This window comes from Eublepharis macularius, chromosome 4 (genome assembly GCF_028583425.1).
Source record: "Eublepharis macularius isolate TG4126 chromosome 4, MPM_Emac_v1.0, whole genome shotgun sequence".
In the NCBI taxonomy this organism is placed as follows: Eukaryota; Metazoa; Chordata; class Lepidosauria; order Squamata; family Eublepharidae; genus Eublepharis; species Eublepharis macularius.
This window is the reverse complement of record NC_072793.1, coordinates 94,685,141-94,706,494: the sequence shown is the minus strand read 5'-3', so window position 1 is coordinate 94,706,494 and position 21,354 is coordinate 94,685,141. Positions and strand designations below refer to the sequence as shown.

Below are 21,354 nucleotides of genomic sequence, written 5' to 3'. Positions count from 1 at the left end.
CACTGCTGCTCTCGGCCTACTCGGGGGCGCGAGATAGGCCAGCCGAGGCGGATTAGGGTTGCGCGCAGGCGCCGTAGCGTATAGAGGGGTCTTGTTGCGGTCGGTCATGTCGGTGCAGGAGGATCCGGTACAGCGAGAGATTCACCAGGACTGGGCGAACCGAGAGTACATCGAAGTGATCACCAGCTCCATTAAGAAGATCGCGGACTTCCTCAATTCCTTCGGTAGGGGCCACCGCCCAATTGACTTCCAGTCTGGCAACAACGAAGAGGGCTCCGTAGAGCTGACAGCCGTGAAAGGCTTTTGCACGGCTGTCTGGCTGCGAGGGCGGAGGGTTCGGGTGTTTCCTAGAGCTTTACCTTCTTTTCTCCTGTCCTTGCAGATATGTCCTGCCGTTCCCGCCTGGCCACTCTCAATGAAAAGCTGACAGCGCTGGAGAGGCGGATTGAATACATCGAGGCCCGGGTAAGGCCGCTTCTCCCCACCCCCAGTTCCTTTCTCTAACCGCTGAAGAAGCTGTCGTGCCCCCCCTCCCCCAGTATGGCCGCCCTTTTGGCCGGTCTACCGCCCACTAACCCTGCCTTTCTTCATCTGACAAGTCCCACAGGGTGTAGTCTAGGTAGGGTCAGTGGGATACCGAGGCCAGAATGAACTGGTAAATCTTTTCTTGGAGTGGATCAATGCAAACTGCCATTTCAGCGCTGCAAGTCTGAATGCTCTTCTCCTACCTCCCTGCACCTACTCTAAGAGCATGAAGTGTACACCAATATGGGTAAGATTTAACATAAAGAAAAAGAGCCCTACTGGGTCAGGCCAGAGGTCCATCTAGCCCTGTAGCCTGTCTCGCACAGTGACCAGCAACAGGGCATAGAGGCTAAGGATGTTGCCCACTGGTGCTGGTTTCTTCTCTCTGGATGTGGCGGTTCCTTTCAGTCACCCCTTATCCTCCATGAATCAGTCTAGTCCTCTTTTAAAGCAATCTGTGCCTGTGGCTATCACTACATCTGGTGACAAATGTCCTTTTGTCCATCCTGAATCTATTGTCCTGAACCAACTTTAGTGCATGCTTCTGTGTTCTAGTATTTTGGGAGAGGGAGAGAAAGTTCTATCTTTCACTCTCTCTACCCCATGCATAACTTTATAAATCTCTATCATGTTCCCCCTTAGTTACCTCTTTTCTAAACTGAAAAGACACAGAATCTTTCCTCCTAGGAAAGATGCTGCAATACTTTAATCATCTTGGCTGCTGCTTTTTGTACTTTTTTCCAACTCTGCAGTGTCCTTTTTCAAATATAGTAACCAGAACTTCTTTGCACACAGTAGTCCAAATGAGACTGCACCATAGATCTATTGGCTGTTTTATTATCAGTCCTTTTCTAATACTCTCCAGATAGAGTTTGCCTTTTTCACTACTACGGTACACTGGGTAGACATTTTCATCCACTACAACCCCAAGGTCTTTTCCCCTCTCTGCCTCAGCAAGTTCAGATCCCATTCACTTGTAAAAGTTAGAATTTTTTTGTTCCAGGGTGCATCACCTTACCTAATTTAAACTTCATTTGCTACATTATTGTCCATTCACCAAATGTGTGGAGATCTTCCTGGAGCTTTTCACAATCAGCCTTGGATTTCACCATCCCAAATAATTTTGTCTTCAAACATGGTCACTACACCAATCTTTGGTAATTATCTTTATGATGGTGTAGTGTAGTGCAGGTTTGGATGGTATGTTGTGGGTTGTCCCTACCACATTTCAACAGCATAAGACATTTGTCCACAGCTGTTGTATTGTGTATGGAAAAGACAACTATTGTTGACTCAGCAGCAAATGCGCACATATTCTCTTGGCTATCAGAGCAATAGAGCAGAAGTCTCTGTTCCTCCTTGTAGACATGTATAAGACATCAGGAAAGGGGGGGGGATCCCCACTGTCCTGTTTGTCATCACTTCCTTAAAGTGAATTGTTTAGGAAAGCACACATAAATTACTAAAACTTAAAAGTTATTGTATGGAAATCTTCCACCTAACTCTCCAAACAAGTTCTGGCTAAATCTCTTCATGAACTAGGATTTTCCAATGTTTCTTAAAGCAGAGCATTTTAAAACAATTTAGACAATGTATGTGTCACCTCTTCTGAGAATATGCTTGAGATGGCTTACAAATAACATAATAGTAACATTTGATTTATATACCGCCCTTCAGGACAACTTAACACCCAGTCAGAGCGGTTTACAAAGTATGTTATTATAATCCCACAACAATTACCCTGTGAGATGGGTGGAGGCTGAGACAGCTCCAAGAAGCTGTGACTGACCCAAGGTCACCCAGCTGGCTTCGAGAGGAGGAGTGGGGAATCAAATCTGATTCTCCAGATTAGAGTCCTGCCGCTCTTAACCACTACACCAAACTGGCTCTCGGTGATAAAATTAACAAATTGTTTAAAAATTCACTGGGTGCTGTAGGGCGGAACCAGAAATAAAGGAAGTTACCTTTGTAGAGATCTGTACTCTCTTTCCCTGGGAGAACTCTATGCTAATCTAGTCATGTGAACACAGCATATGCTAGGCTCTGCAGCACAGTACTATGGCTTTCATGTTTCCTCTACTGTAACCATTCCAGATCTCTTTCTTTGTGTGTTCCTACACATCAGAGCTCCCACTCCCCTTTAGGAAACCACACTTATAGATGAGCAAACTCTCTGTTTTTCTCTTGGCAGGTAACAAAAGGTGAAACACTGACATAGGCATGCTGGTGGCTGGCAGGGAGCCAACCTAGACAAGAATGTGATGCTGTCTACAGAGCTGATGATCAGACATCAAATTTCTTCATTACTTAATATGGGTGGGAGTTACACTTGTTTCTACCCCTTGGGAAGCTGCATCCCACATTTGGAGTCTGTGACTTTGTGCAGGTGATTCCAGCTGGAACAGCTACATTGTACAAGAGCATGTTTAATTAATGTCATTTTATACAAGCAGATTCATACAGTTCATGCCCTGCATCTTTGCAAAGCCCTCTTGCTTTGCAGCAATAGAATCTTTATTGAACCAAATCTTACGTTCTGGGAACACAATTTTATTTTATTTTTAAATCTAAACAAATCAGAATGTGGGAACTGTGCATAGTGGGTGGTCATAGTGGCAGCTTCAATATACATACAAAGCCTTCTGCAACTGGCTTTCATTGTGGATGGTAGCAAATAACGCATTGCTGCAGTTGCTCAACTGAATAAACGTACAGTATGAATTGGGGTTCGGGTGGGGGAGAGATCATGTGCCAAGGGAGGGGTGGCTCTGTTTTCTAAATATTTTGTATACTCTAATGTAACTTGGGATCTCTTTTCCATTTGTGTTTCCAAAATAAAACCACCTCTGCTTAACATGACTGGTTGGTTTGCATGTGAGCCCTGGTATGCATATGAGAAAAGGCTACTTATTTAAGTATTTATACCTCACTTTTCTTGCTGGTGGGACCTAAACACCACATAAGTAAACAGGCAGGACCTTCTGAAGATGTTTTTGGACTAATTGGCTGACTCATTTGAAGACACAGCTGTGAACTAAAGTACTGAGAGTCCTTGGTGTCTCATCCCTCTGGCCACACATAAGCTTTATAGAATACCTGAAACTATACCTGAAGTATAGTTGCTGTACTGTGTAGAGGGTCTTCTCTGCCCTTTCCTACAGGAACCTATTTGGTAGCTTCTGGGTCTTATTTAAATATAATATTGTATTTTAATTTTACTGAACATTTAGCCCTTTTGACCTCCTGGTAGTTTTGATGTTACTTCATGTTTTCTCCACTGTAGCCATTCCTGATTTCTTTCTTTGTATGTTCCTACACGAGCCCCGTGGTGCAGAGTGGTAAGCTGCAATACTGCAGTCAAAGCTCTGCTCACGACCCGAGTTCGATCCTGGCAGAAGCCGGGTTCAGGTAGCCAGCTCAAGGTTGACTCAGCCTTCCATCCTTCTGAGGTCGGTAAAATGAGTACCCAGTTTCCTGGGGGTGAAGCATAGATGACTGGGGAAGGCAGTGGCAAACCACCCTGTAAAAAGTCTGCCAAGAAAATGTCGTGATGTACCCCCATGGGTCAGTAATGACTCCGTGCTTGCACAGGGGACTACCTTTACCTATGTTCCTACACATATAAGCTACCATGCTTTAGACATTTTAAACAGTGAGTGAATATTTAGCCATTCCAGTATTTGAATGAAGTGATTGTACCAGAATTGGTGGCCATCTAACTTTTCAGTAGATCACATTTTTATTAGTATTGAATATGACTGTCCTCTTGCACCCCCCAAATCTTTTGTATGCTTCTGAAGAGGACCTATCTCTCCCTCCAACTATCCATTATTAAATGAAGCTGGATTAAACACCTTGAAAGCAGGAGCTGCATTGTCTTGCTATAAGAAAATAACATTTTCTTTAATATGGTGTATAAGGAGAGGACCTACCCCCTCACCAATGATTACAAGGTCTCTTGCTGGTTGTTGATCTTCAGGTTTTGAACTGGAGCCTGCTCTGTGCTGCCAAAGCTTAAATTTATGAGTTATTTGACCTGCAACTGCCCCATGAATTGATCATCAGGATCCTTGTTAATTAAATGAAGTGTTGCTGAACCATTTTCCCAAAATGGGGAAGTCTAAGTAAAAATGTTCTTAGGTGGCTGTACAAGAGCCCTGAAGAGTGGTAAGCTGCAGAACTTCAGCCCAAGCTTTGCTCACGACCTGAGTTCGATCCTGGTGGAAGCCGGGTTCTGGTAGCCAAGAAAACATCGTGATGCAACGTCCCCCCACCCCATGGGTCAGTAATGACTTGGTGCTTGCACAGGGGACTACTTTTACTTTTTTCAAGACCAAATGAACTAGAGGTTTAGCAGTCCATCAAATTGAAATCCTATCAAGGATAACTCTAAATTGCTTTCGCTTTATTATTTATTTACAAAATTTATATCCCACTTTTCTGTCTTCCGAGCCACAAAGGCAACTAACAGAATAAAAACATACTTAATAAAAACACATCATTCAAAGAATTCAATCCAAGTTAAAATACATACACAATACAATAAAATATACATCCAACCCCCCAACCCGCCCCCCCCCCCAAACCCCAGGGCAGGAAGGCGGGATCCATGAGGAACACCAGATGAAAGAAGTTGTCTTAACCTGCTGGCAACAGAAGATGACGGGGGAGTCTGAGGAGAGAGTTCTAGAATTTATGCCACTACTGAAAAGGTCCTCTGGGTTGACAGTCTAATTTCAGAAGGTGAGGGCAGCAAAGCATCGAAAGATGATTGTTGCCATTAGGTAGATTCATAAGGGATCATTACTATTACTTATTAGTAGTCATTAGACAAACTGAATATAAAGAAATCCTGAAAATAACATTTCTACTACCTTGATAATAGAAAATTGTTTCTACTTAGTTTCACTAATAAATGTACTGCAGGAAAGGAGAGGAAGTAAGTTCAGGCTTATGCAAAAGAGGCACAAAGTTCATTTTCCAGTTCTGATTGTTGGCAACTTACATTGGTTGTCCTGAATGTAAAGACTGAATTTTAGCATCATAGGCTGGATCAATGGCACAGGCCCCTAAAATAGCTGCCGCAATATTTTATCTGCTTTTTAGTGGAACCTCATTCTTGGCTTACTAACAATGGAGCTCAACTAAAGGATTGTTGGCTTGCTACCCAAAACAAATATTTCAACGTGATCTTTGTGAAAAGCAGATGCTGGTATAAAATTTCTCTTAATACCCCCATGTCCATTTGACAATATGAATTGTAACAGGAACTGGCGCTCCCAGATAGGCCATAGTCACATTAATAACAACAACAACAACAACAATAATAAAAGCTGGGCTTTTATTTGCAAATTATGTTTTGTTTTTACAAATGAACACAGTATACCCAACAGAACAGCACTCCATCTCACTAGTTCCCAAATGCTAAAGAAAAACCAAAGAGTGAATAAATAAAGACCAAGGGAAGAGAGAAAAGGGGAAGGGATGGGTCCATCCAGAACAGATGGAAATAATTTTTACTACTGAAACAAACATTTACCCAAATTGTTTCAAGAATAGCTTCTACTCACTGCAATTCTGTGCACATTCTTTTTGAACTTGATGGAATTCGTGCATAGAATTGGCCTGAAATTCTCTTTTGGGGCATGCTATGCACCGGCATTCTTTCTACACACTGTTCAACAGCAGCAGAGAGAATTCTGAGGGTTATAGGGGAGGAACTTACTAGCTTTGCTCTGTGATGCTATCTGTGGCTGCAGAGGGAAGACGGAAAGGGGTTCCTGTTCAAAGGACAGTACCTGGATAAAATAACCATGACTAGAATAATGTAAATTGGCTGTAAAAAGTAGGCAGGTTGAGGGAGTGGATTTTCTGTTGTATCCCTTCTCCCTCCACCATCTCAAAATCCTGCTAGAGAAAAAAAGAGACAAGTGCTTGTATTTTTCCGCCCTACTAGGCTAGAGTACGACCAGGATTCTCATGTAGGAAAATGCTGGATACGGGAGTTAAACTCAGCACTGTTGCCATGATACACAATTCCTTCGTGGCTACTTTTACAGTTGATAGTAGTGGAGTTACCCCACCCAAGTGATAACTTTTCTTTGTCGAGGAGCCCGTATAGTTTATATCAAAAGCTATATAGGTAAATTCCAGGTTTATGTTATGCATCAGGCTCTGTAAATCCAGATCTAATTTAATGGCTATTGGCTTGTGCTAAGGAAGGTTTCCATCAAAAAACGCAGCCGACCAGGCATTCTGAAGTAAAGGGGATGCCTTTCCCCCCAGAATGCATAAGATGAGTTGCTCTTGATTTGGACAGGGACCATCTCTCTCTCTCCCTCTCTGATGTGATCTATACTGGCCCTGAGACCGGATGAGAAAATGTGTGTCCAGTGTGTCCATCTGAAATCAAAAGGTTATGTTGGTTGCCAGAAGTGACATTATCTCTCCGGGTTTTTTGCTCTCCGACTCCTCTGGTAGTGATAGAGCTGGAGGTGCGCATATTGTCATTGGTGGGGTGGCTATAGCTTAAAAGCCAAGTTTGAAAGTTTTCTCATCAGCGCAACAGCCCCCCGCCCCGCACACACACGGATTTTGATTCTAATTGTTTTAAAGTAAGTGTTTCGCTCTTACGGCTGTAGCTCTGCTTTGATTTGCGTTGGAGGGGTCCGGGGTATTTTCCCCAGTTCAATCCTTGAGGTGTTTGCGACCGGTCAGGGGCCAGGGCTTGGTCCTTTGAAGTGCAATCCTATGCACGCCTATCGGGGCGTAAGCAGCATGGAACACAGTGGGATTTCCTTTAGAACAGGATTGTGCAGCGCACTTAGCCTGAGCCTCCAGCGGTTCTTTTCCGCTGTTGGTGCGGCGGAGAAATGCCCTGCATGGAGTCGGAAGATTGGGCGGGGGGGGGGGGGGGACACTGCCGTGTGTGGAGTTGGGCCTCCTCTTCCGGCCGCCCGGTGTGCTGCTTTCACTTTCGCTGTTGGTTGTTCCGATCCCGACGTGGCTGGCATCAGACAAGTAAGAAGTGCTTTCCTTCCCCATCGCTACCTCTTGGGCTAGTTTGGCAGAGGCAAACAGCCGTCTCAAATGGGCCGCCCTCCGCTGGTGCTTCTCTGGATCAAGCCGAAACTTGGCGGCAGATTGGAGGAGGAAACGGAACTGGGATGCCGTTGGGTCACTTCGGATGTTACTTCCGAGCTAGGCTGCGCTGCCTGAACTGTGCACATACCCGCTGGGATTGGGAATGCACAGGACGCCAGGCTTTTCGTTTCTGCTTGATACGATATTGGGGAGGGAAAGGATTGTGTGTTTATTTCCAAATAAATATGTCACCTCCCTAAGGAACCTGCTTTGGGAAACTTACAAAGTAGAACATGATAAAATCGTAAAACAAACTGTTAACATCTACAGGTAGCTAAAAAAACAGCCCTTAAACACATTTACTCCTGCATTTTGTGAGGGGACTATTCAAGAGCCCTCAGATCATGATAATGCAAAGAGCAGGTTTGGGCTCTGGTGTGCCCCAGCAGCTTGCTCAAGATCAGTAAGAGAAAGCAAACTATCTTCATTGATGGAAAGGGAGCTTCATTTTTGTTCTAGGAAAATACGGGCACTTTTTGGTCACTCAGGTTTCTGGGGCTGGGCCAGTTCTCATATCCCAGGGATACATTAATAGTTTTCTTCTGTGCTGGGCCTTGAAAGAGCATTTCTCACAGAGTGGGCAGGGTCCGTCACTTGTTCTGGCACTCAAAATGTCCCTCTTGTTTGCAGAGTGGCGTCAATGGCGTCTGCAGGAGCAACAGTGCAGGACCTCCTGTTAGATGCCCTGGAAGACCTTGGTCAAGAAGAATTTGAGAAACTGAAATTCAAACTGCATACCACTGCTGCTCCTGGGTGCAAGAATATCCCACTCGGACGGCTGGAGAAGGCAAAACGAGAGGAGCTGGTAGAGCTCCTGGTTGAGTTCTATGAGGACAAGGCTGTTGCCCTGATTGTGACCATTTTTGAGGACATTGGTCTCAAATACAATGCCTCAAAACTCAGTGAGGGTATGATGTGTGCATAGGTAGATGTGATATGCCCATATAATGGGTTATAAATTCAGTTTTGCTAGACAGTATCCACCCCTGGCTCTGCTTATCCTCTTGCTACATCTTTTCTGCTCCCCCCTCCCTATCAATGTTCTGTGTACCCCATGTGCACTTGGCTGAGCACCACTTTTATACTGGGCAGTAATTGGCTGGATGCATATGTGGCTGATACCTCCTTCCCTATCCAAGTAACTGCAGCTCAGACAGAGGGGGAAGAATTGACCTTTCCTCGCAGTCATCCCAGAGCTTGGCAGCTGCTTCCTTCCTTTCTCTGCCTTTCAATAAAGCTAGTTTTAACACCAGGGCTGTAAGCCATAATAAGTAAATGTGTTTAACTACACCTCTTTGATAACACAGAATGGACTTTAACTCCACATTATAGTTGATATAAGGCCTTTCACTGTTCCAAAGCTGACTATAATTCAGATTTGCCACAGAGTGTTTGGAATTTTCAGTCTGAGGGGAGAGCAGACTAAAAGTACAATAAAATATATAAATAAATATAACTAATTCTCACCATGACCTCATCTGTGGGTACTTAAGTCCAGAAACTGGAGCCATGAACAGACAAGCCAGTTCTTTGTACAAACCTGATCTTTCTCATCTTCAGGTTTGCAGAAAAGATCTGAAATCTTTTTTAAAAAAACGTGGTGGGAGTGTTAACTCCCTTCCAAAATAATAGAAGCAGCACCTGTAGTTTTAAGATATGAATGCCCTCTCAGTAGCCCACTGTGAGCATTGCTAAGTAGCCACAGCAAGTATCGCCAGCCTTGCATTCTGTAAAAGGCAGGGGGGGGGGAGCAGGGCACTTTCCAGGGCTGTTTTAGCCTTTGAGGGAGGACTCCCAAGGGCTGGGCCTGACTTGCATGACTCACTTGGGACTAGCTATTTGGTACTATTCAACAGCAGCCACCCACAAAAGGCAGTGCTGTGTAGCAGTTAGTTTTAGACTATGATCTGAGAGACTGAGGTTGGAATCCCCTCTCTGCTGTGGAAGCTTATTGGGAGACCTTGGGCTAGTTACACATTCTCAGCTTAACCTACCTCACAGGGTTGTTGTGAATATAAAATGGAGACGAGAGGAATGATGTAAGCTGATTTGGATCCCATTGTAGAGAAAGGTAGGGTATAAATAAAGTAAAATAACATAGCTGAAGCTTGGTAGTAGATAAAAGATAGGCTGGCTGGTGGGTGGGAAGGAGAAAAGGAAGCAGGAAAAGGGGGAGCCTATGGGGCTTTCAGTGAAGGGAAAGTGGAAATAATGAAGGATGCCCCCACAAATCCTTGCAGGTCCTCTGCTTGTTATGTTATATCCAGATGGCCATTAGGGTCAAGAACTCTCCATTCACAATACAAGAATGCCTAACATACTCTTTCATTTCTTTTTCAGTGGTTGGGAAGCAAGTTCAAGGTACGTGAGCACTTAACTGCAATTGTTTATCTAGAATTTAAAATAATCAGCCAGAAGCGGCAAAGGCTCAGTAATGTGTACAGTGTTGAAAGGAAGACAGTGGACAAAGCTGACTTCCAGAAAGAATGCCCGTGGCTCCCTAGCTTATTACTGCTCTTCTGTATCAGCCAAAGACTTGCAATCCTGTGCACACTTAAATGGGAGTAAGTGCTACTGACATCAGATTTCCAGGGCATGAGATTTCGAGAGTCAAAAAGTCCCCTTCCATTTCTGAATGTGTCTGAAGAAGGGAGTTTTGATTCTTGAAAACTCATACCCTGGAAATTTAGTTGGCTTTTAAGGTGCTACTGGACCCAAATCTTGAAATTAATGAGGGTTACCTCTGAGTAGGCCTGCTTAGGATTGCATTGCAAAAGCTGGAGTATTTTGTGTGTCTTCCTTGGGATAGATGGGACTCTGCTTAGGATGGTGCCGTAAACCTTGCAATGGAAGCTCCCTGACAGTGCTGCTGACTGTGATATAGCCCTTTAGGCATACACACCCCATATATGCTGAAAAGATGCAGGTTGTATGGGGAAGGTGAAGCAGAAGAGACTAATGCTAGCCTCGCTCCAGTTACAGTGCAGGCAATCACTGTGTCTGCTTTGGAGTCATCTTGCAAATATAGGTCTTGATAGCAAAAGATTTTAGCTCAAAGATCCAGTGGTCTAAAGAGAGGGAGGACCATTAGTGGAGTGATAACTTTTTGCATGAGGCTACCATGTTACAATAGTATCACACATGATGGACCCCTTCTTTTTGCCTTGTACTAGGTTATAAAACGAAGTATGCTGAGACTGTGTTGGAAAACTACCAGCTGATTGAAGATAGGAATAGTTTGCTTGGTGAAAGCAGCCATTTAAATGCACGGTACATAGATCTGCTTATGATCAGGGACCATCGGCCTCAGAAGCAGAGAGAGCATGAGTTAACTGCTACTGGCAGGAGGCACATGGAGATCCTGGAAGAAAACACTTCTGATTACTCATCAACTACCGTTGAAAGCCTTTTTGAACCTGATGTATCTGGTGTAACTCCAAGAACAGTTGTGCTCCAGGGACCTGCAGGGATTGGCAAATCAATGACTGTGCAAAAGATCATGCTGGACTGGGCTGCTGGGGAGCTCTATCAGGGCATGTTTGACTATGTATTCTGCATCCACTGCCGAGAACTGAGCTTAACTGAAGTAGCCAAAAGCCTGGCTGACCTTATTCTAGAACAGTGTCAGGACATGTATGCTCCAGTGAAAGAGATCTTAGCTTTTCCTGAAAAACTACTTTTTATCATTGATGGCTTTGATGAGCTTTGTTTCTCCTTACAGCTTGGAGATGATCATTTCTGTGCCAGTCCTTCTTCAAAGACATCCATGGAAGATATTCTGAGTGACCTGCTCAGGAAGAAGCTGCTGCCCAAATCTTACCTGTTAATTACCACAAGGCCTGGTGCTACAGAGAGACTACAAAGATATGTGAAGTTTCCCAGATTTGCTGAAATTCTGGGATTCTCTGAAAAAGGTCGGCGTGAATATTTGTTCAAATTCTTTAAAGATGAGGGGAAAGCCAACATTGCACTGCGATTCATTGAAAATACCACCGCAGTGTCCACCATCTGCTTCATCCCCATGGTATGTTGCATCATCTGTTCTGTCATTAAAGTGGAACTGGAAACTGAGGATGAGATTGCAGACACACTGGATACCACAACCAAGGTCTTTGTACAGTTTTCTCACAGCCTCCTTAAGCATCATTCCAAGAAAAGGAAGAACTCTCTTCTGGATGAGTTCAAAAATCTTTGTTCCCTGGCACGAGTTGGCATTCTAGAACAGAAAATCCTCTTTGAAGAAGATGATCTAAAAGAACATAATTTGGCTGTGTCTGATGTTAAAGACCTGTTTCTTGACAGAAGAGCATTCCACAGGGGAATTGGACACCGCAACCTGTACAGTTTTCTCCACCTCTGCTTTCAGGAGTTTTGTGCTGCCATGTTTTATATTCTGTCAAAAGAGCAAATGGGAGCCGCAGATAATAATGAGATGGACCTGAAGAAGCTCTTATATGTATGTGAAAAGCCAGGCAATGAGCATCTAATCTTAACTGCACGCTTCGTATTTGGCCTGAGCAGCGAAAAGGTGAGAGTCTTCCTGGAGCGAGCCTTGCAGTGTAAGACATCTGACCTCGTCAAGCCTCTCTTATTGCAGAGAGCAGAAGAAGTGGCTGCTGAGGATCCTCCTCGAGAAGGTTATTGCCTGCTGAATTTTTTCCACTGTCTGTTTGAGAGCCAGGAACCAGAATTTGCAAGGCGAGTGATGCATCGTTTCCAGGCTATTAACATTTCTTTCCAAATGCTCTCAGTGTTGGACTGCAGAGTTCTAGCATTCTGTTTGCAGCACAGCACAATCCAAGATCACTCCATTGATCTAACCTTTTGCAGACTGAAGTCTCATCACATGAAAGCTTTGGCCCCAGGAATAAAAAACTGTACAGTTTTAGAGTAAGTGATTCCATCTTATTACTTTTCTAGAAGTAGCAAATACTTTGGGTACTTTGGGGTTGCAACAGGGACCCTGTAGGTCTGGCAGGGATATCTAAAGCACTACTGGGAGGACAACTACACACATTAAGCCAGGAAACAAACATGACAGATCAGAATACTCCTAACCCTGGGAGTTGTATAATCCAGAAAAACCAACCTTATGCTCATGCCTGATCTTTAGCTTCAAGCCTTGCTGCAATCCTTCTGTCTGTGCATGCCGGGAGAAGCTTGTAGGCAGACCTGGATGCCTGTTTCCCTGTTCTTGCAAGGAACTCTTTGTCCTGTTTATCTGGTCAGTCCTCCCTACTATAAGAACTACACTTGTGGCTCTGGCTTTCCATATGGGTACCAGTTTCTGCCCCTGTTCAGTGTCTCTGAGCTTCATCAGTGGTCAGGTGCTTAGCCTTTGACCCAAAGGTGGTGCACGATCAGGTAAATTTCCTTGCGGACAAACAGGAAGCAACTCTCTATCCTCCAACGACATCAGAATGGCCGACTCATGTCACCTGACTTTCTAGGTTGGGCAGATTATGGGTTGTTGTGTGAACATACCAGCTGGAACTGCTGCTGTTCCTTCCTTTAACCAGCAGCTCCAGTAGCACCGCATGTGATCCGTAAGGTTCTTGATTCAAGCCACATAGCATCTGACATCAGCGGCTGCCACCTGATCTTCCTATCACTTGTTTGGCATCTGCCAAACTATTTCTGTTTTTTTAAATTTGGAGACAAATTTCTGGGGTGACTCCATACCCAAAATGCAGACATAGAAGGCTGTTGAGGCCACTTGACACGTCACAGACGAATGCATGATGTATGGTACCATGCTTGAAGTGGCTCCATGCATCTGTTTTATTATTTATCTAGTGTTGTCCATGTGCTCGTGAGCCATCCACCCAATTGCACACCAGGAAGATGCGATTTTGCGCAAAACTCCCGGTTAACAGCGTCTTCCTGACACAATTTCGCACGAGAAGACGCTGTCTTCCGGGTCTTTTGTGCGATGTTCCGCAGGCAGGTAAGACGTGTGGAAACGGCCGGGCTTAAATTACATGCACAAAGGTACTGGCTGGATATTAGGAAAAACTTTTTCACGGTCAGTGTAGTTTAAAGGTGGAAGCAGCTGCCTAGGGAGGTGGTGATGAGCTCCCCCTCACTGGCAGTTTTCAAGAATAGGCTGGATGAATATTTATCAGGGATGCTTTAGGCTGATCCTTCACTGGGCAGGGGGTTGGACTAGAAGGTCTGTATGGCCCCTTCCAACTCTGTGATTCTGTGAATTTATGAGATGGTATTTTCTGTCCCTGGAATTAATGTCTTACTGTGTTTTTATCAACTGTAGATATGAACTGATTGTATAATGTGCCAGTCTTAATTGGAGAGGTGAATTGATTATATGATGTGTTATGTTGTAATTAACTGGGGCTGTATTGGAAATTATGCCTGGTAAGCTGAGGGTGAGGGGAAGATACTGAGGATGATTAGGATCAAAAGTGGGTTCAGATTGGATATATTAGTTTGTTGATACTGCCATGTATTAAATGAGGGGGTGGAGAGTGGGGAGGTTCAGGGGTGTGACAGTGGAGACTGGGATGGGACTGAGGATCCCAGTGCTCTGGGGTCGAGGGAGGTATGGGGGTGGGATGTGGGGCTGGAAAGGAAGGCCATGGAGACGAGGTAGGGCTTGGTGTCCTTCCAACCTGCGTCCCATCCCGAAGCATGCTGGTTGTGGGGCTAGGAGGATAAAATGCCTCCCTCCAGCACTGTTATTTATTTATTTATTTATTTATTGTTTTCGTTTTTTATTCCACTCTCCTTGCACAAGCAGGCTCAGGGCAGATTATATAATAAGACCAAAACGCTGCAAGATTATATTGCAGCAAAAAATGTGGATCTGGTATGCATGACTGAGACCTGGGTGAGGGATGGTGAAACAGTTGCCTTGAAAGAACTGGCCCTCCCGGGTTTCTTGGTCCTTCACCAGTCCCAGACAACTTCTTATATTTGTCTGAAGTTCTGAATGAACTGCTGAGAGTTTTTTTCCCCTCCCTCCATAGGTTTGGAAGCAACAGACTTGGAAACTCAGGAGCAAATGTTCTCTGTACCATTCTGAAGAAATTAGATTGTAATGTGAATACCCTGAAGTGAGTAATATAGGAACTGGGTCTGCATGTGCAGTCTTCCTAGTCTTAATGTTCAGCTTTTTGGACTGTTGTATCCTACTCTATTTGGGAGCACTGAACATGGATTGGAGGGGCCTGGCTGGCAGCAAGAGGGAAACCTGTGGCAGGCAGTGGTCAGCAGGAAGAAGTAGCTGGGTGCTGGTGTGGAGAGCAGGCGAGCAGTGGTTCAGCAAAGACTGGAGTGGGAGCAAGACCATCAGAACCAGGGGCAGTTCCAAGGCAGGGCATGATGAACTTTAAGATGCAGAGCTCAGTTGAACATTTATATCCTATATCCTGAGAGCAGGCCTTGGCAACTGCTTGAGTCTTTCCCTTCAGTGGCGTGGGGGACCAGTCTTTGGAATGGAGCCTTGTATGCTTACATTACTCGGTCTCCTGATGTGCCTTCTGGAATCTACGGTGCTAATTCATGAAGAATCTTTGGCACTGATCATGCTGATTTATCAGTTCAAGCTGCCCAGTCAGCTAGCTCTACTCCAAACCCACTATTTTCCACTGTTGACTGAGTCCATGGACTGTCCTCACGTTGGGAATTTGGGGCACGTTGCTCCTCTGGATCTGTATTGCTGTGAGCCTTTGACTTCTTACATGGGGATGGAGTCATGATAACCAGTAGCTGGGGTGGGTCACTTTTCTATAGAGAGCCTCATTTTACTTTCCTCCCAAGATCCTGGTGAAAATAATCCCGTGCAGAGTGTTTCCAGTACTTTTTGCCATTGTTTATACTAACCATAGTCCTAATCTGTAACAGAAAGGAGCACCGTGTTTCTGTTAGGATATCACCCACCAGAAAGAGGCCTATTTCAGTGGCCTATTTGCTTGAAAGTGGCCATTAATTAAATGGCAATTTTCTGAAGACATTGATAGCCCAGAAGTTAGTCCCCCACCTTGACATGGCTGATCTGGTCATCTAGATCCATGCCATGGTAACATTGAGACTTGGCTACTGAAATGCACTGTACATTGGTCTCCCCTCTAAGTTAAATCAGAGACTCCAGTTGGTGCAGAACGCTGCAGCTCAGCTATTATCGTGAGCTAGAGAATCATAAATATTACTCCCATTCTACAGTCACTCCATTGGCTTCCTCTCTCTTACTGAGCCCAAATCTAGGTATTGGCTATCACCTACGAAGCTCTCCATGGCCTTGGTCCGTTGTATCTATGAAAACTGCCTCTCTGTATATTCCACCACAGCAATTTTGCTAATCTGAAAAGAGCTTTTTGCAGGTACCATCCTTCACATGGCCAAAATCAACAGTTGCCCGTACATGGGCATTCTCAATGGTGCCCCCCCCACTCTATGGAATGCTCTACCTCAGGAGGTTAGGAAAGCACCCAGTTTCCTGGCCTTCTGTAAATGATGCAAAACCAGATTGTTCAAGAGATCTTTTTGCTCAGCTGGGAGGGCTGTACTGTAAGAAATTGACCTCAAGAGATCCATCAGTAAAGGGATAAAGAGGGGCCAAAGACTTCACTACTATTTCTGTAAACACTGAGGGACCGTAGAGTTCACTATTATTGCGGTAAACAGTGAGGGGCTGTAGACTTCACTACTATTAATATAAGTCAAGATGGGTAGCCGTGTTAGTCTGTTTGTAGCAGTAGAAAAGAGCAAGAGTCCAGTAGCATGTGTAAGACTAACAAAATTTGTGGTAGGGTATGAGCTTTCATGAGCCACAGCTCACTTCTTCAGATACCAAGAAGAAGTGAGCTTTGGTTCATGAAAGCTCATATCCTACCACAAATTGTGTTAGTCTTGTAGGCGCTACAGGACTCTTGCTCTTTTCTATTACTATAAGTATGATCTTACTGAGTAGTTCCTATGTTGTTTAATATATCAGTCATGGAATTTGTCTATGCTTGCTCTCTCTCTCTCTCTCTCTCTCTCTTTCTTTCTCTTGCAAATTGCATATATATACCTATTACATGTATATTGAAATGTGATATTGATTGTACTGACTCACACCATGTAATCCGCCTTGAGTCTCAGTGGGAAGGATGGACACATTCGGTGCATAACAGTAATGGAGCTAGCAATGCCCAAATGCAGTAACAGTTTATGCACCTTTCTGTATGGCCAGTGTCAGTTGGCCCAGTGAGTCTCAAAAACTGGGCCATGTTGTACATGAAACATATCCCATGGCCTATGAATTGAGCTGAGAGTAGATTCTACAGTAGAATTCTGTACAGTCATTTGATTGTGTTGTTACCACGGCATTGAAGAAAAGATGAAAGTGCTTAGACCAAGTCTATGACCTGTTTGCAATTGTGTCTTCTCTTAGTCTTGGTGAGAACTACCTCACACATGCTTGTGCCCAAGAACTTTGTGCTACTCTGAACACCAGCCACACACTCATCAGCCTGAGCCTTAATGATAACTCCTTCACAGACTCAGCTGTGCCCTTCATCCTACACCTCATGAAGACTTGCACAAGCCTGTCTATTTTATGGTGAGTATTGGAAAGGATGGGAATGAGAATTTACCCTGCATTAAAAGGAAAAGGAGAATATCATCCTATCACAGAAGCTCATTAAACCAAAATGACTAGAGGACTGGGCATTTGGCAGGCGTGATGAGAGAATGGCAAAAAGTAACAAGCACAATTTTACTGAGCAAACCTACCTTACAGCTTGGCCAGTAACCATATCTACACATACCAAAATAATAAGCATGCATGTATACCCAGATATCACAAATCCTTATCCAGATATAAAGATAAATATGAAAGCAGGGGGCAAGTCATCATTACAAATGTAAATATTCAGGAATAAAACTAGTGGGTGGATACCTTATGAAGACAGAAACTGAAATTATATGGTCATTAGAACATCCCATCTGGTCCAGTATGCTTTGTTGTGAACAATTTGTTGTGAAGTCTCTCTTATTCTACTCAGCTCTGGGTCTAATCTAGAGACATGTTGTGCTGAAGGCATCCAGTTCAGCCAGATTTGCTCTTGGCCAGTAGAAGTTATGGCATACCTTCACTAAGGCCAGTGAAAGCGTGACAGAGGAGAAAATATATCCACTGTGTAGCCAAACAGTGCAGAAACTTTAAACATGGGTCAAAATCAGGGGCCTCTCTTAAAGGGGCAATAAGACTAGAAGAAACAAGGATTTGAGAGAAGGCAGGGGAAATGGGAAGGAAAAGGGTTCTTTGTGCAAAATACACATATATCGCATGGGATGTGTATATAAATGGCCAAATGTTTCTGCACAATGACTGGAAGCACAGTGATTAGGACATGATTGAGCCCTGCTTCCAGGTTTATTGCAGTGAGATCCTATGGTTTAAATAAATGTACTGTTTACAATTTATGGCGCTGTATGTATGTTTTCCCATTTAAAGTCCGTTATTCCCAAATTTGAAAATTGTGGACTGAATCAGTTCTAAGAGGCAGTTACTGATACAATTGGATGTAGTGCTGGTTAAAAATTTTGTGATATGTATAGTGACGGTTTCATTTGTGCTGATTCCTCCAGCCTTCTCCCCAGTGCTACATATGCTTTTCATACAAGACAGGTTTCCTACTTGGAAGTGATTTTCATGTAGTAAATTACATGCATGCAACCTGCAAGTAGATTGTTGTATGTGATTAACCCAAGAGTGCAACTTGCAGTAAGATTTATACATGTTGCACACTGTTTCTTAGATAGAAGTGATTTCTGTATAGGAATTTGGTCACATTTTAGAACGAAGCTACAAGAAATGAATTACATGAGGATGCGCACGTGAAGGGAGTCGCAGTGTTTTAAAAGGGATCGAAACGCTTTGTCAATATCTTCTGTCTACAGAGCCAGCAAAGAGAGCTCGTTTGCTAATTTCCTCTTTGCCTCCTGAAGGCTCTGTTAGTTTCACTTCCCCTTCTAGGAGGCAAAGAGGAAACCCTCTGAGGAGATCCTCATGTAATTTGTCTCTTGTAGCTTAGCTCTCAGACAGCCCCCGGATCGGCAGTTCCAGTCTCCTTAGGCACATGCCTACTGTCTCTGTATTTCATTAAAAGAAACCATACTTCATTTAATTAGCTTTTAATTGTTCCCCTTAAATCAATTGAACCTTTCTCTGTGCGCTGCTCATTGCCATAAAGGACAGAGAGGTTGAGGCTGGCATGGCACTTTCTCCTCCAGGAACTCTTTTTTATCTCCCACTTTTCTTTTCCCCCCTTCTAGTTTGAATGGAAATGGATTTGATGACAAAGGAAGAAAACACCTGAAACAGCAAGCGAAAAAAATTGTGTCTGAACGTCCATTTTGGTTGTGGCTATGATGCATTTTCTTTAGACTACTCAAAAAGAGCCCTAGCACTCAAAGTAACTATACTATTAGAATTTGATGGAGTTGCTTAGTAGAAAAGAATTGAGTAGTAGCAAAAGCTGGATATTTTGAAAAGCAGAGACACAGGTTAAAGATTATATGAGAGCTTGCTGAGTGGCTTTGGGCCAGTCACTCTCAGTTGTTGTGAGGACAAAATGGAAGCAGGAGGAATGGTGCTACAAGCTAATTTGGATCAGAAAGATATACTTTAGAATTCTGTTCTGAGATCCTCATTGAAGCATTATTCATCTTGATGGGATTTCTTAAAATGTTTATTAATGCATATAGATAAATGTAACAATACAATAAAACAATCATCTGAACAAACTAACCCACCCCTCCTATTGCTCATTCAAACAATAAAAATAACATGCTCACTTTTATACTACCAGTACAGTTGTTTGTCAATCAATGAACACATAATGCATCTGTACAGGAAATAAAATTGTAAAATACCACAGTAACAACAAAAAAGCATGCACTTGACTAAAAGAATTAAAATCACTAATGTGCTCCTGCCAAATTTAAAGGGAGCAATTCTAAGCAGATCTGCTCAGAAGTAAATTCCATGTTGTTCAATTGGACCTACTCCCAGGAAAATGTCCTTAGGATTGCAGCCCTTATCACATTGATTCAGCAGAAGAATTAAGCACGTATTTCAAGTGCTTAACTTTAACTGGGGTCTTTTTATATCTGTGCATAGTGGTTACAATGTCAGACTAGGATCTAGGAGACCCAGGTTCAAGTCCCACCCAGTCATGGAAGCTTGCTAGATGGTCTTGGGTCAGTCCCACACTCTCAGCCTAACTTACCCCACAGGGTTGTTGTGAGAATAGAATGGAGAATGGTGGAGAAATTTGGAGGTATAAATGAAGTAAATAAATAAATAAAAGGAAACTCCCACCACCAACAAAAAGGTTTGCATTGCCTCCTGAACACTGCAAGGCCTGAACCCAGATGGGCATCAAGAGGAAGGAGATCCATAGTATTAGAACTATTGCTGAGCATGCCTCTTCGTGTGACCTTGATGTTCTGTCCTGGCACATAGATGATACTTCACTAGCAAGTCTTTGTAATTCTTCCGAAAACATTAAATAGAAAATGACTGCGAAGCAGATGTATGTTTACCCAGAAACTCTGGTTCTCAGAAACTGTTAAGTGATGATAGAAATTAAAAACAAATATCTGTTACATAAGAAAGGGACCAGATGGGCTTCTGGAATGTAATGAATATGCTCAGGGGACTGGTAAAACACAGAAACAGCTTGAGAAGATGGTTTTATTACAGGACTAGACAATAAAAATGTGAATCCTCATTTGGATTGAAGTTATAGCTTTAAGAAATTAATTTCTGGTATCCAACAGTATTCCATAGATGGATCAATCATTCTTTCATGCTTGTGAGTTATGAAACAAATTATTGGGTTTCTGTGGGCCACCTAATACAAGAAGATTTGTTTGTTCAATAGTAGAGCATGTTCTGTGCATATTTAAGGTTTCATGTTAAAATCCTGGCACTTCTAAAGGAGTATTATTGTTGTTGGATCTATATTCTCTCATATGCACTGGGAGGCAAACCTTTTCTTACCCACAGACAGGCCCCAACCTTAAACATCTCACTCACAACAATGCGCTTCCCAACATGGACACAAACTCTGGGACCAGGGCCTGCAATAAACCAACTCTGTCCCCATATTCACCCCAACAACACCATCACTGGACCTAACATTACCAGCTTTACCATCTCAAGTTCATTCCTTGTTCATCTTACAACCTTGTGTATGCCATTAAGTGTCAGCAATGCCCTTCAACTCTTTATATTGGACAGATTAGTCCTTTTGCAAAAGAATATGAAAAATCACAACTTTCAAAAAACAGCGGGAGAACATTTTAATTTGCCAGGACATTCCATTGCTGATCGAAGAGTAGCAGTTCTCAAACAGAGAAATTCAAAGCAAAATTACAATTTGGAACAATGAACCCTATAGGGATGAATTGGGACATAGGATTTTTCTCACACCACAGATGCTAATTTTCTGCACTTCGCATCCATGCTCTATCAGGCTAATTACAGAATGTACTAGAGCTAACTTCTTGACAATACAATACTCCTCTCACCCTCTGCGTGGATTATAAATACTCATACCTTTTTCCGCTCCTTCTATCTGATGAAGGGAGCTGTGACTCTCAGAAGCTCATACCTTGGAAATCTAATTGGACCCAGTGTTACTCGTCTACTGCAGACCAATATGGCTGCCCACC

At 43.4% G+C, this 21,354-nt stretch overlaps 2 protein-coding genes across 2 annotated transcripts; both read left to right on the top strand.

The window, feature by feature from the left end:
- Positions 1–7: 7 nt before the first annotated feature.
- On the top strand, positions 8–3,379 carry BRK1 (BRICK1 subunit of SCAR/WAVE actin nucleating complex). The gene is made up of 3 exons (XM_054978143.1): positions 8–224; positions 383–465; positions 2,717–3,379. The coding sequence occupies exons 1-3, from the start codon at positions 107–109 to the stop codon at positions 2,741–2,743; spliced, it is 228 nt and encodes a 75-aa protein (XP_054834118.1). The 5' UTR covers positions 8–106; the 3' UTR covers positions 2,744–3,379.
- A 4,100-nt stretch (positions 3,380–7,479) lies between these two features.
- Positions 7,480–19,451, top strand: LOC129328829 (NACHT, LRR and PYD domains-containing protein 3-like). Its single transcript, XM_054978127.1, has 7 exons — positions 7,480–7,545; positions 8,299–8,576; positions 10,009–10,029; positions 10,842–12,558; positions 14,655–14,741; positions 17,063–17,230; positions 18,949–19,451. The coding sequence occupies exons 2-7, from the start codon at positions 8,309–8,311 to the stop codon at positions 19,043–19,045; spliced, it is 2,358 nt and encodes a 785-aa protein (XP_054834102.1). The 5' UTR covers positions 7,480–7,545; positions 8,299–8,308; the 3' UTR covers positions 19,046–19,451.
- Positions 19,452–21,354: the final 1,903 nt, after the last annotated feature.

Bases quoted from the DNA above. Each gene is read 5' to 3' on its own strand.
- BRK1 (XM_054978143.1), top strand. From the start codon at position 107: ATGTCGGTGCAGGAGGATCCGGTACAGCGAGAGATTCACCAGGACTGG. The intron at 225-382 runs GTAGGGGCCACC...CTGTCCTTGCAG, and splicing joins GGACTTCCTCAATTCCTTCG to ATATGTCCTGCCGTTCCCGC. The intron at 466-2,716 runs GTAAGGCCGCTT...TTCTCTTGGCAG, and splicing joins TTGAATACATCGAGGCCCGG to GTAACAAAAGGTGAAACACT.
- LOC129328829 (XM_054978127.1), top strand. From the start codon at position 8,309: ATGGCGTCTGCAGGAGCAACAGTGCAGGACCTCCTGTTAGATGCCCTG. The intron at 12,559-14,654 runs GTAAGTGATTCC...CTCCCTCCATAG, and splicing joins AAAAACTGTACAGTTTTAGA to GTTTGGAAGCAACAGACTTG. The intron at 14,742-17,062 runs GTGAGTAATATA...GTCTTCTCTTAG, and splicing joins TGTAATGTGAATACCCTGAA to TCTTGGTGAGAACTACCTCA.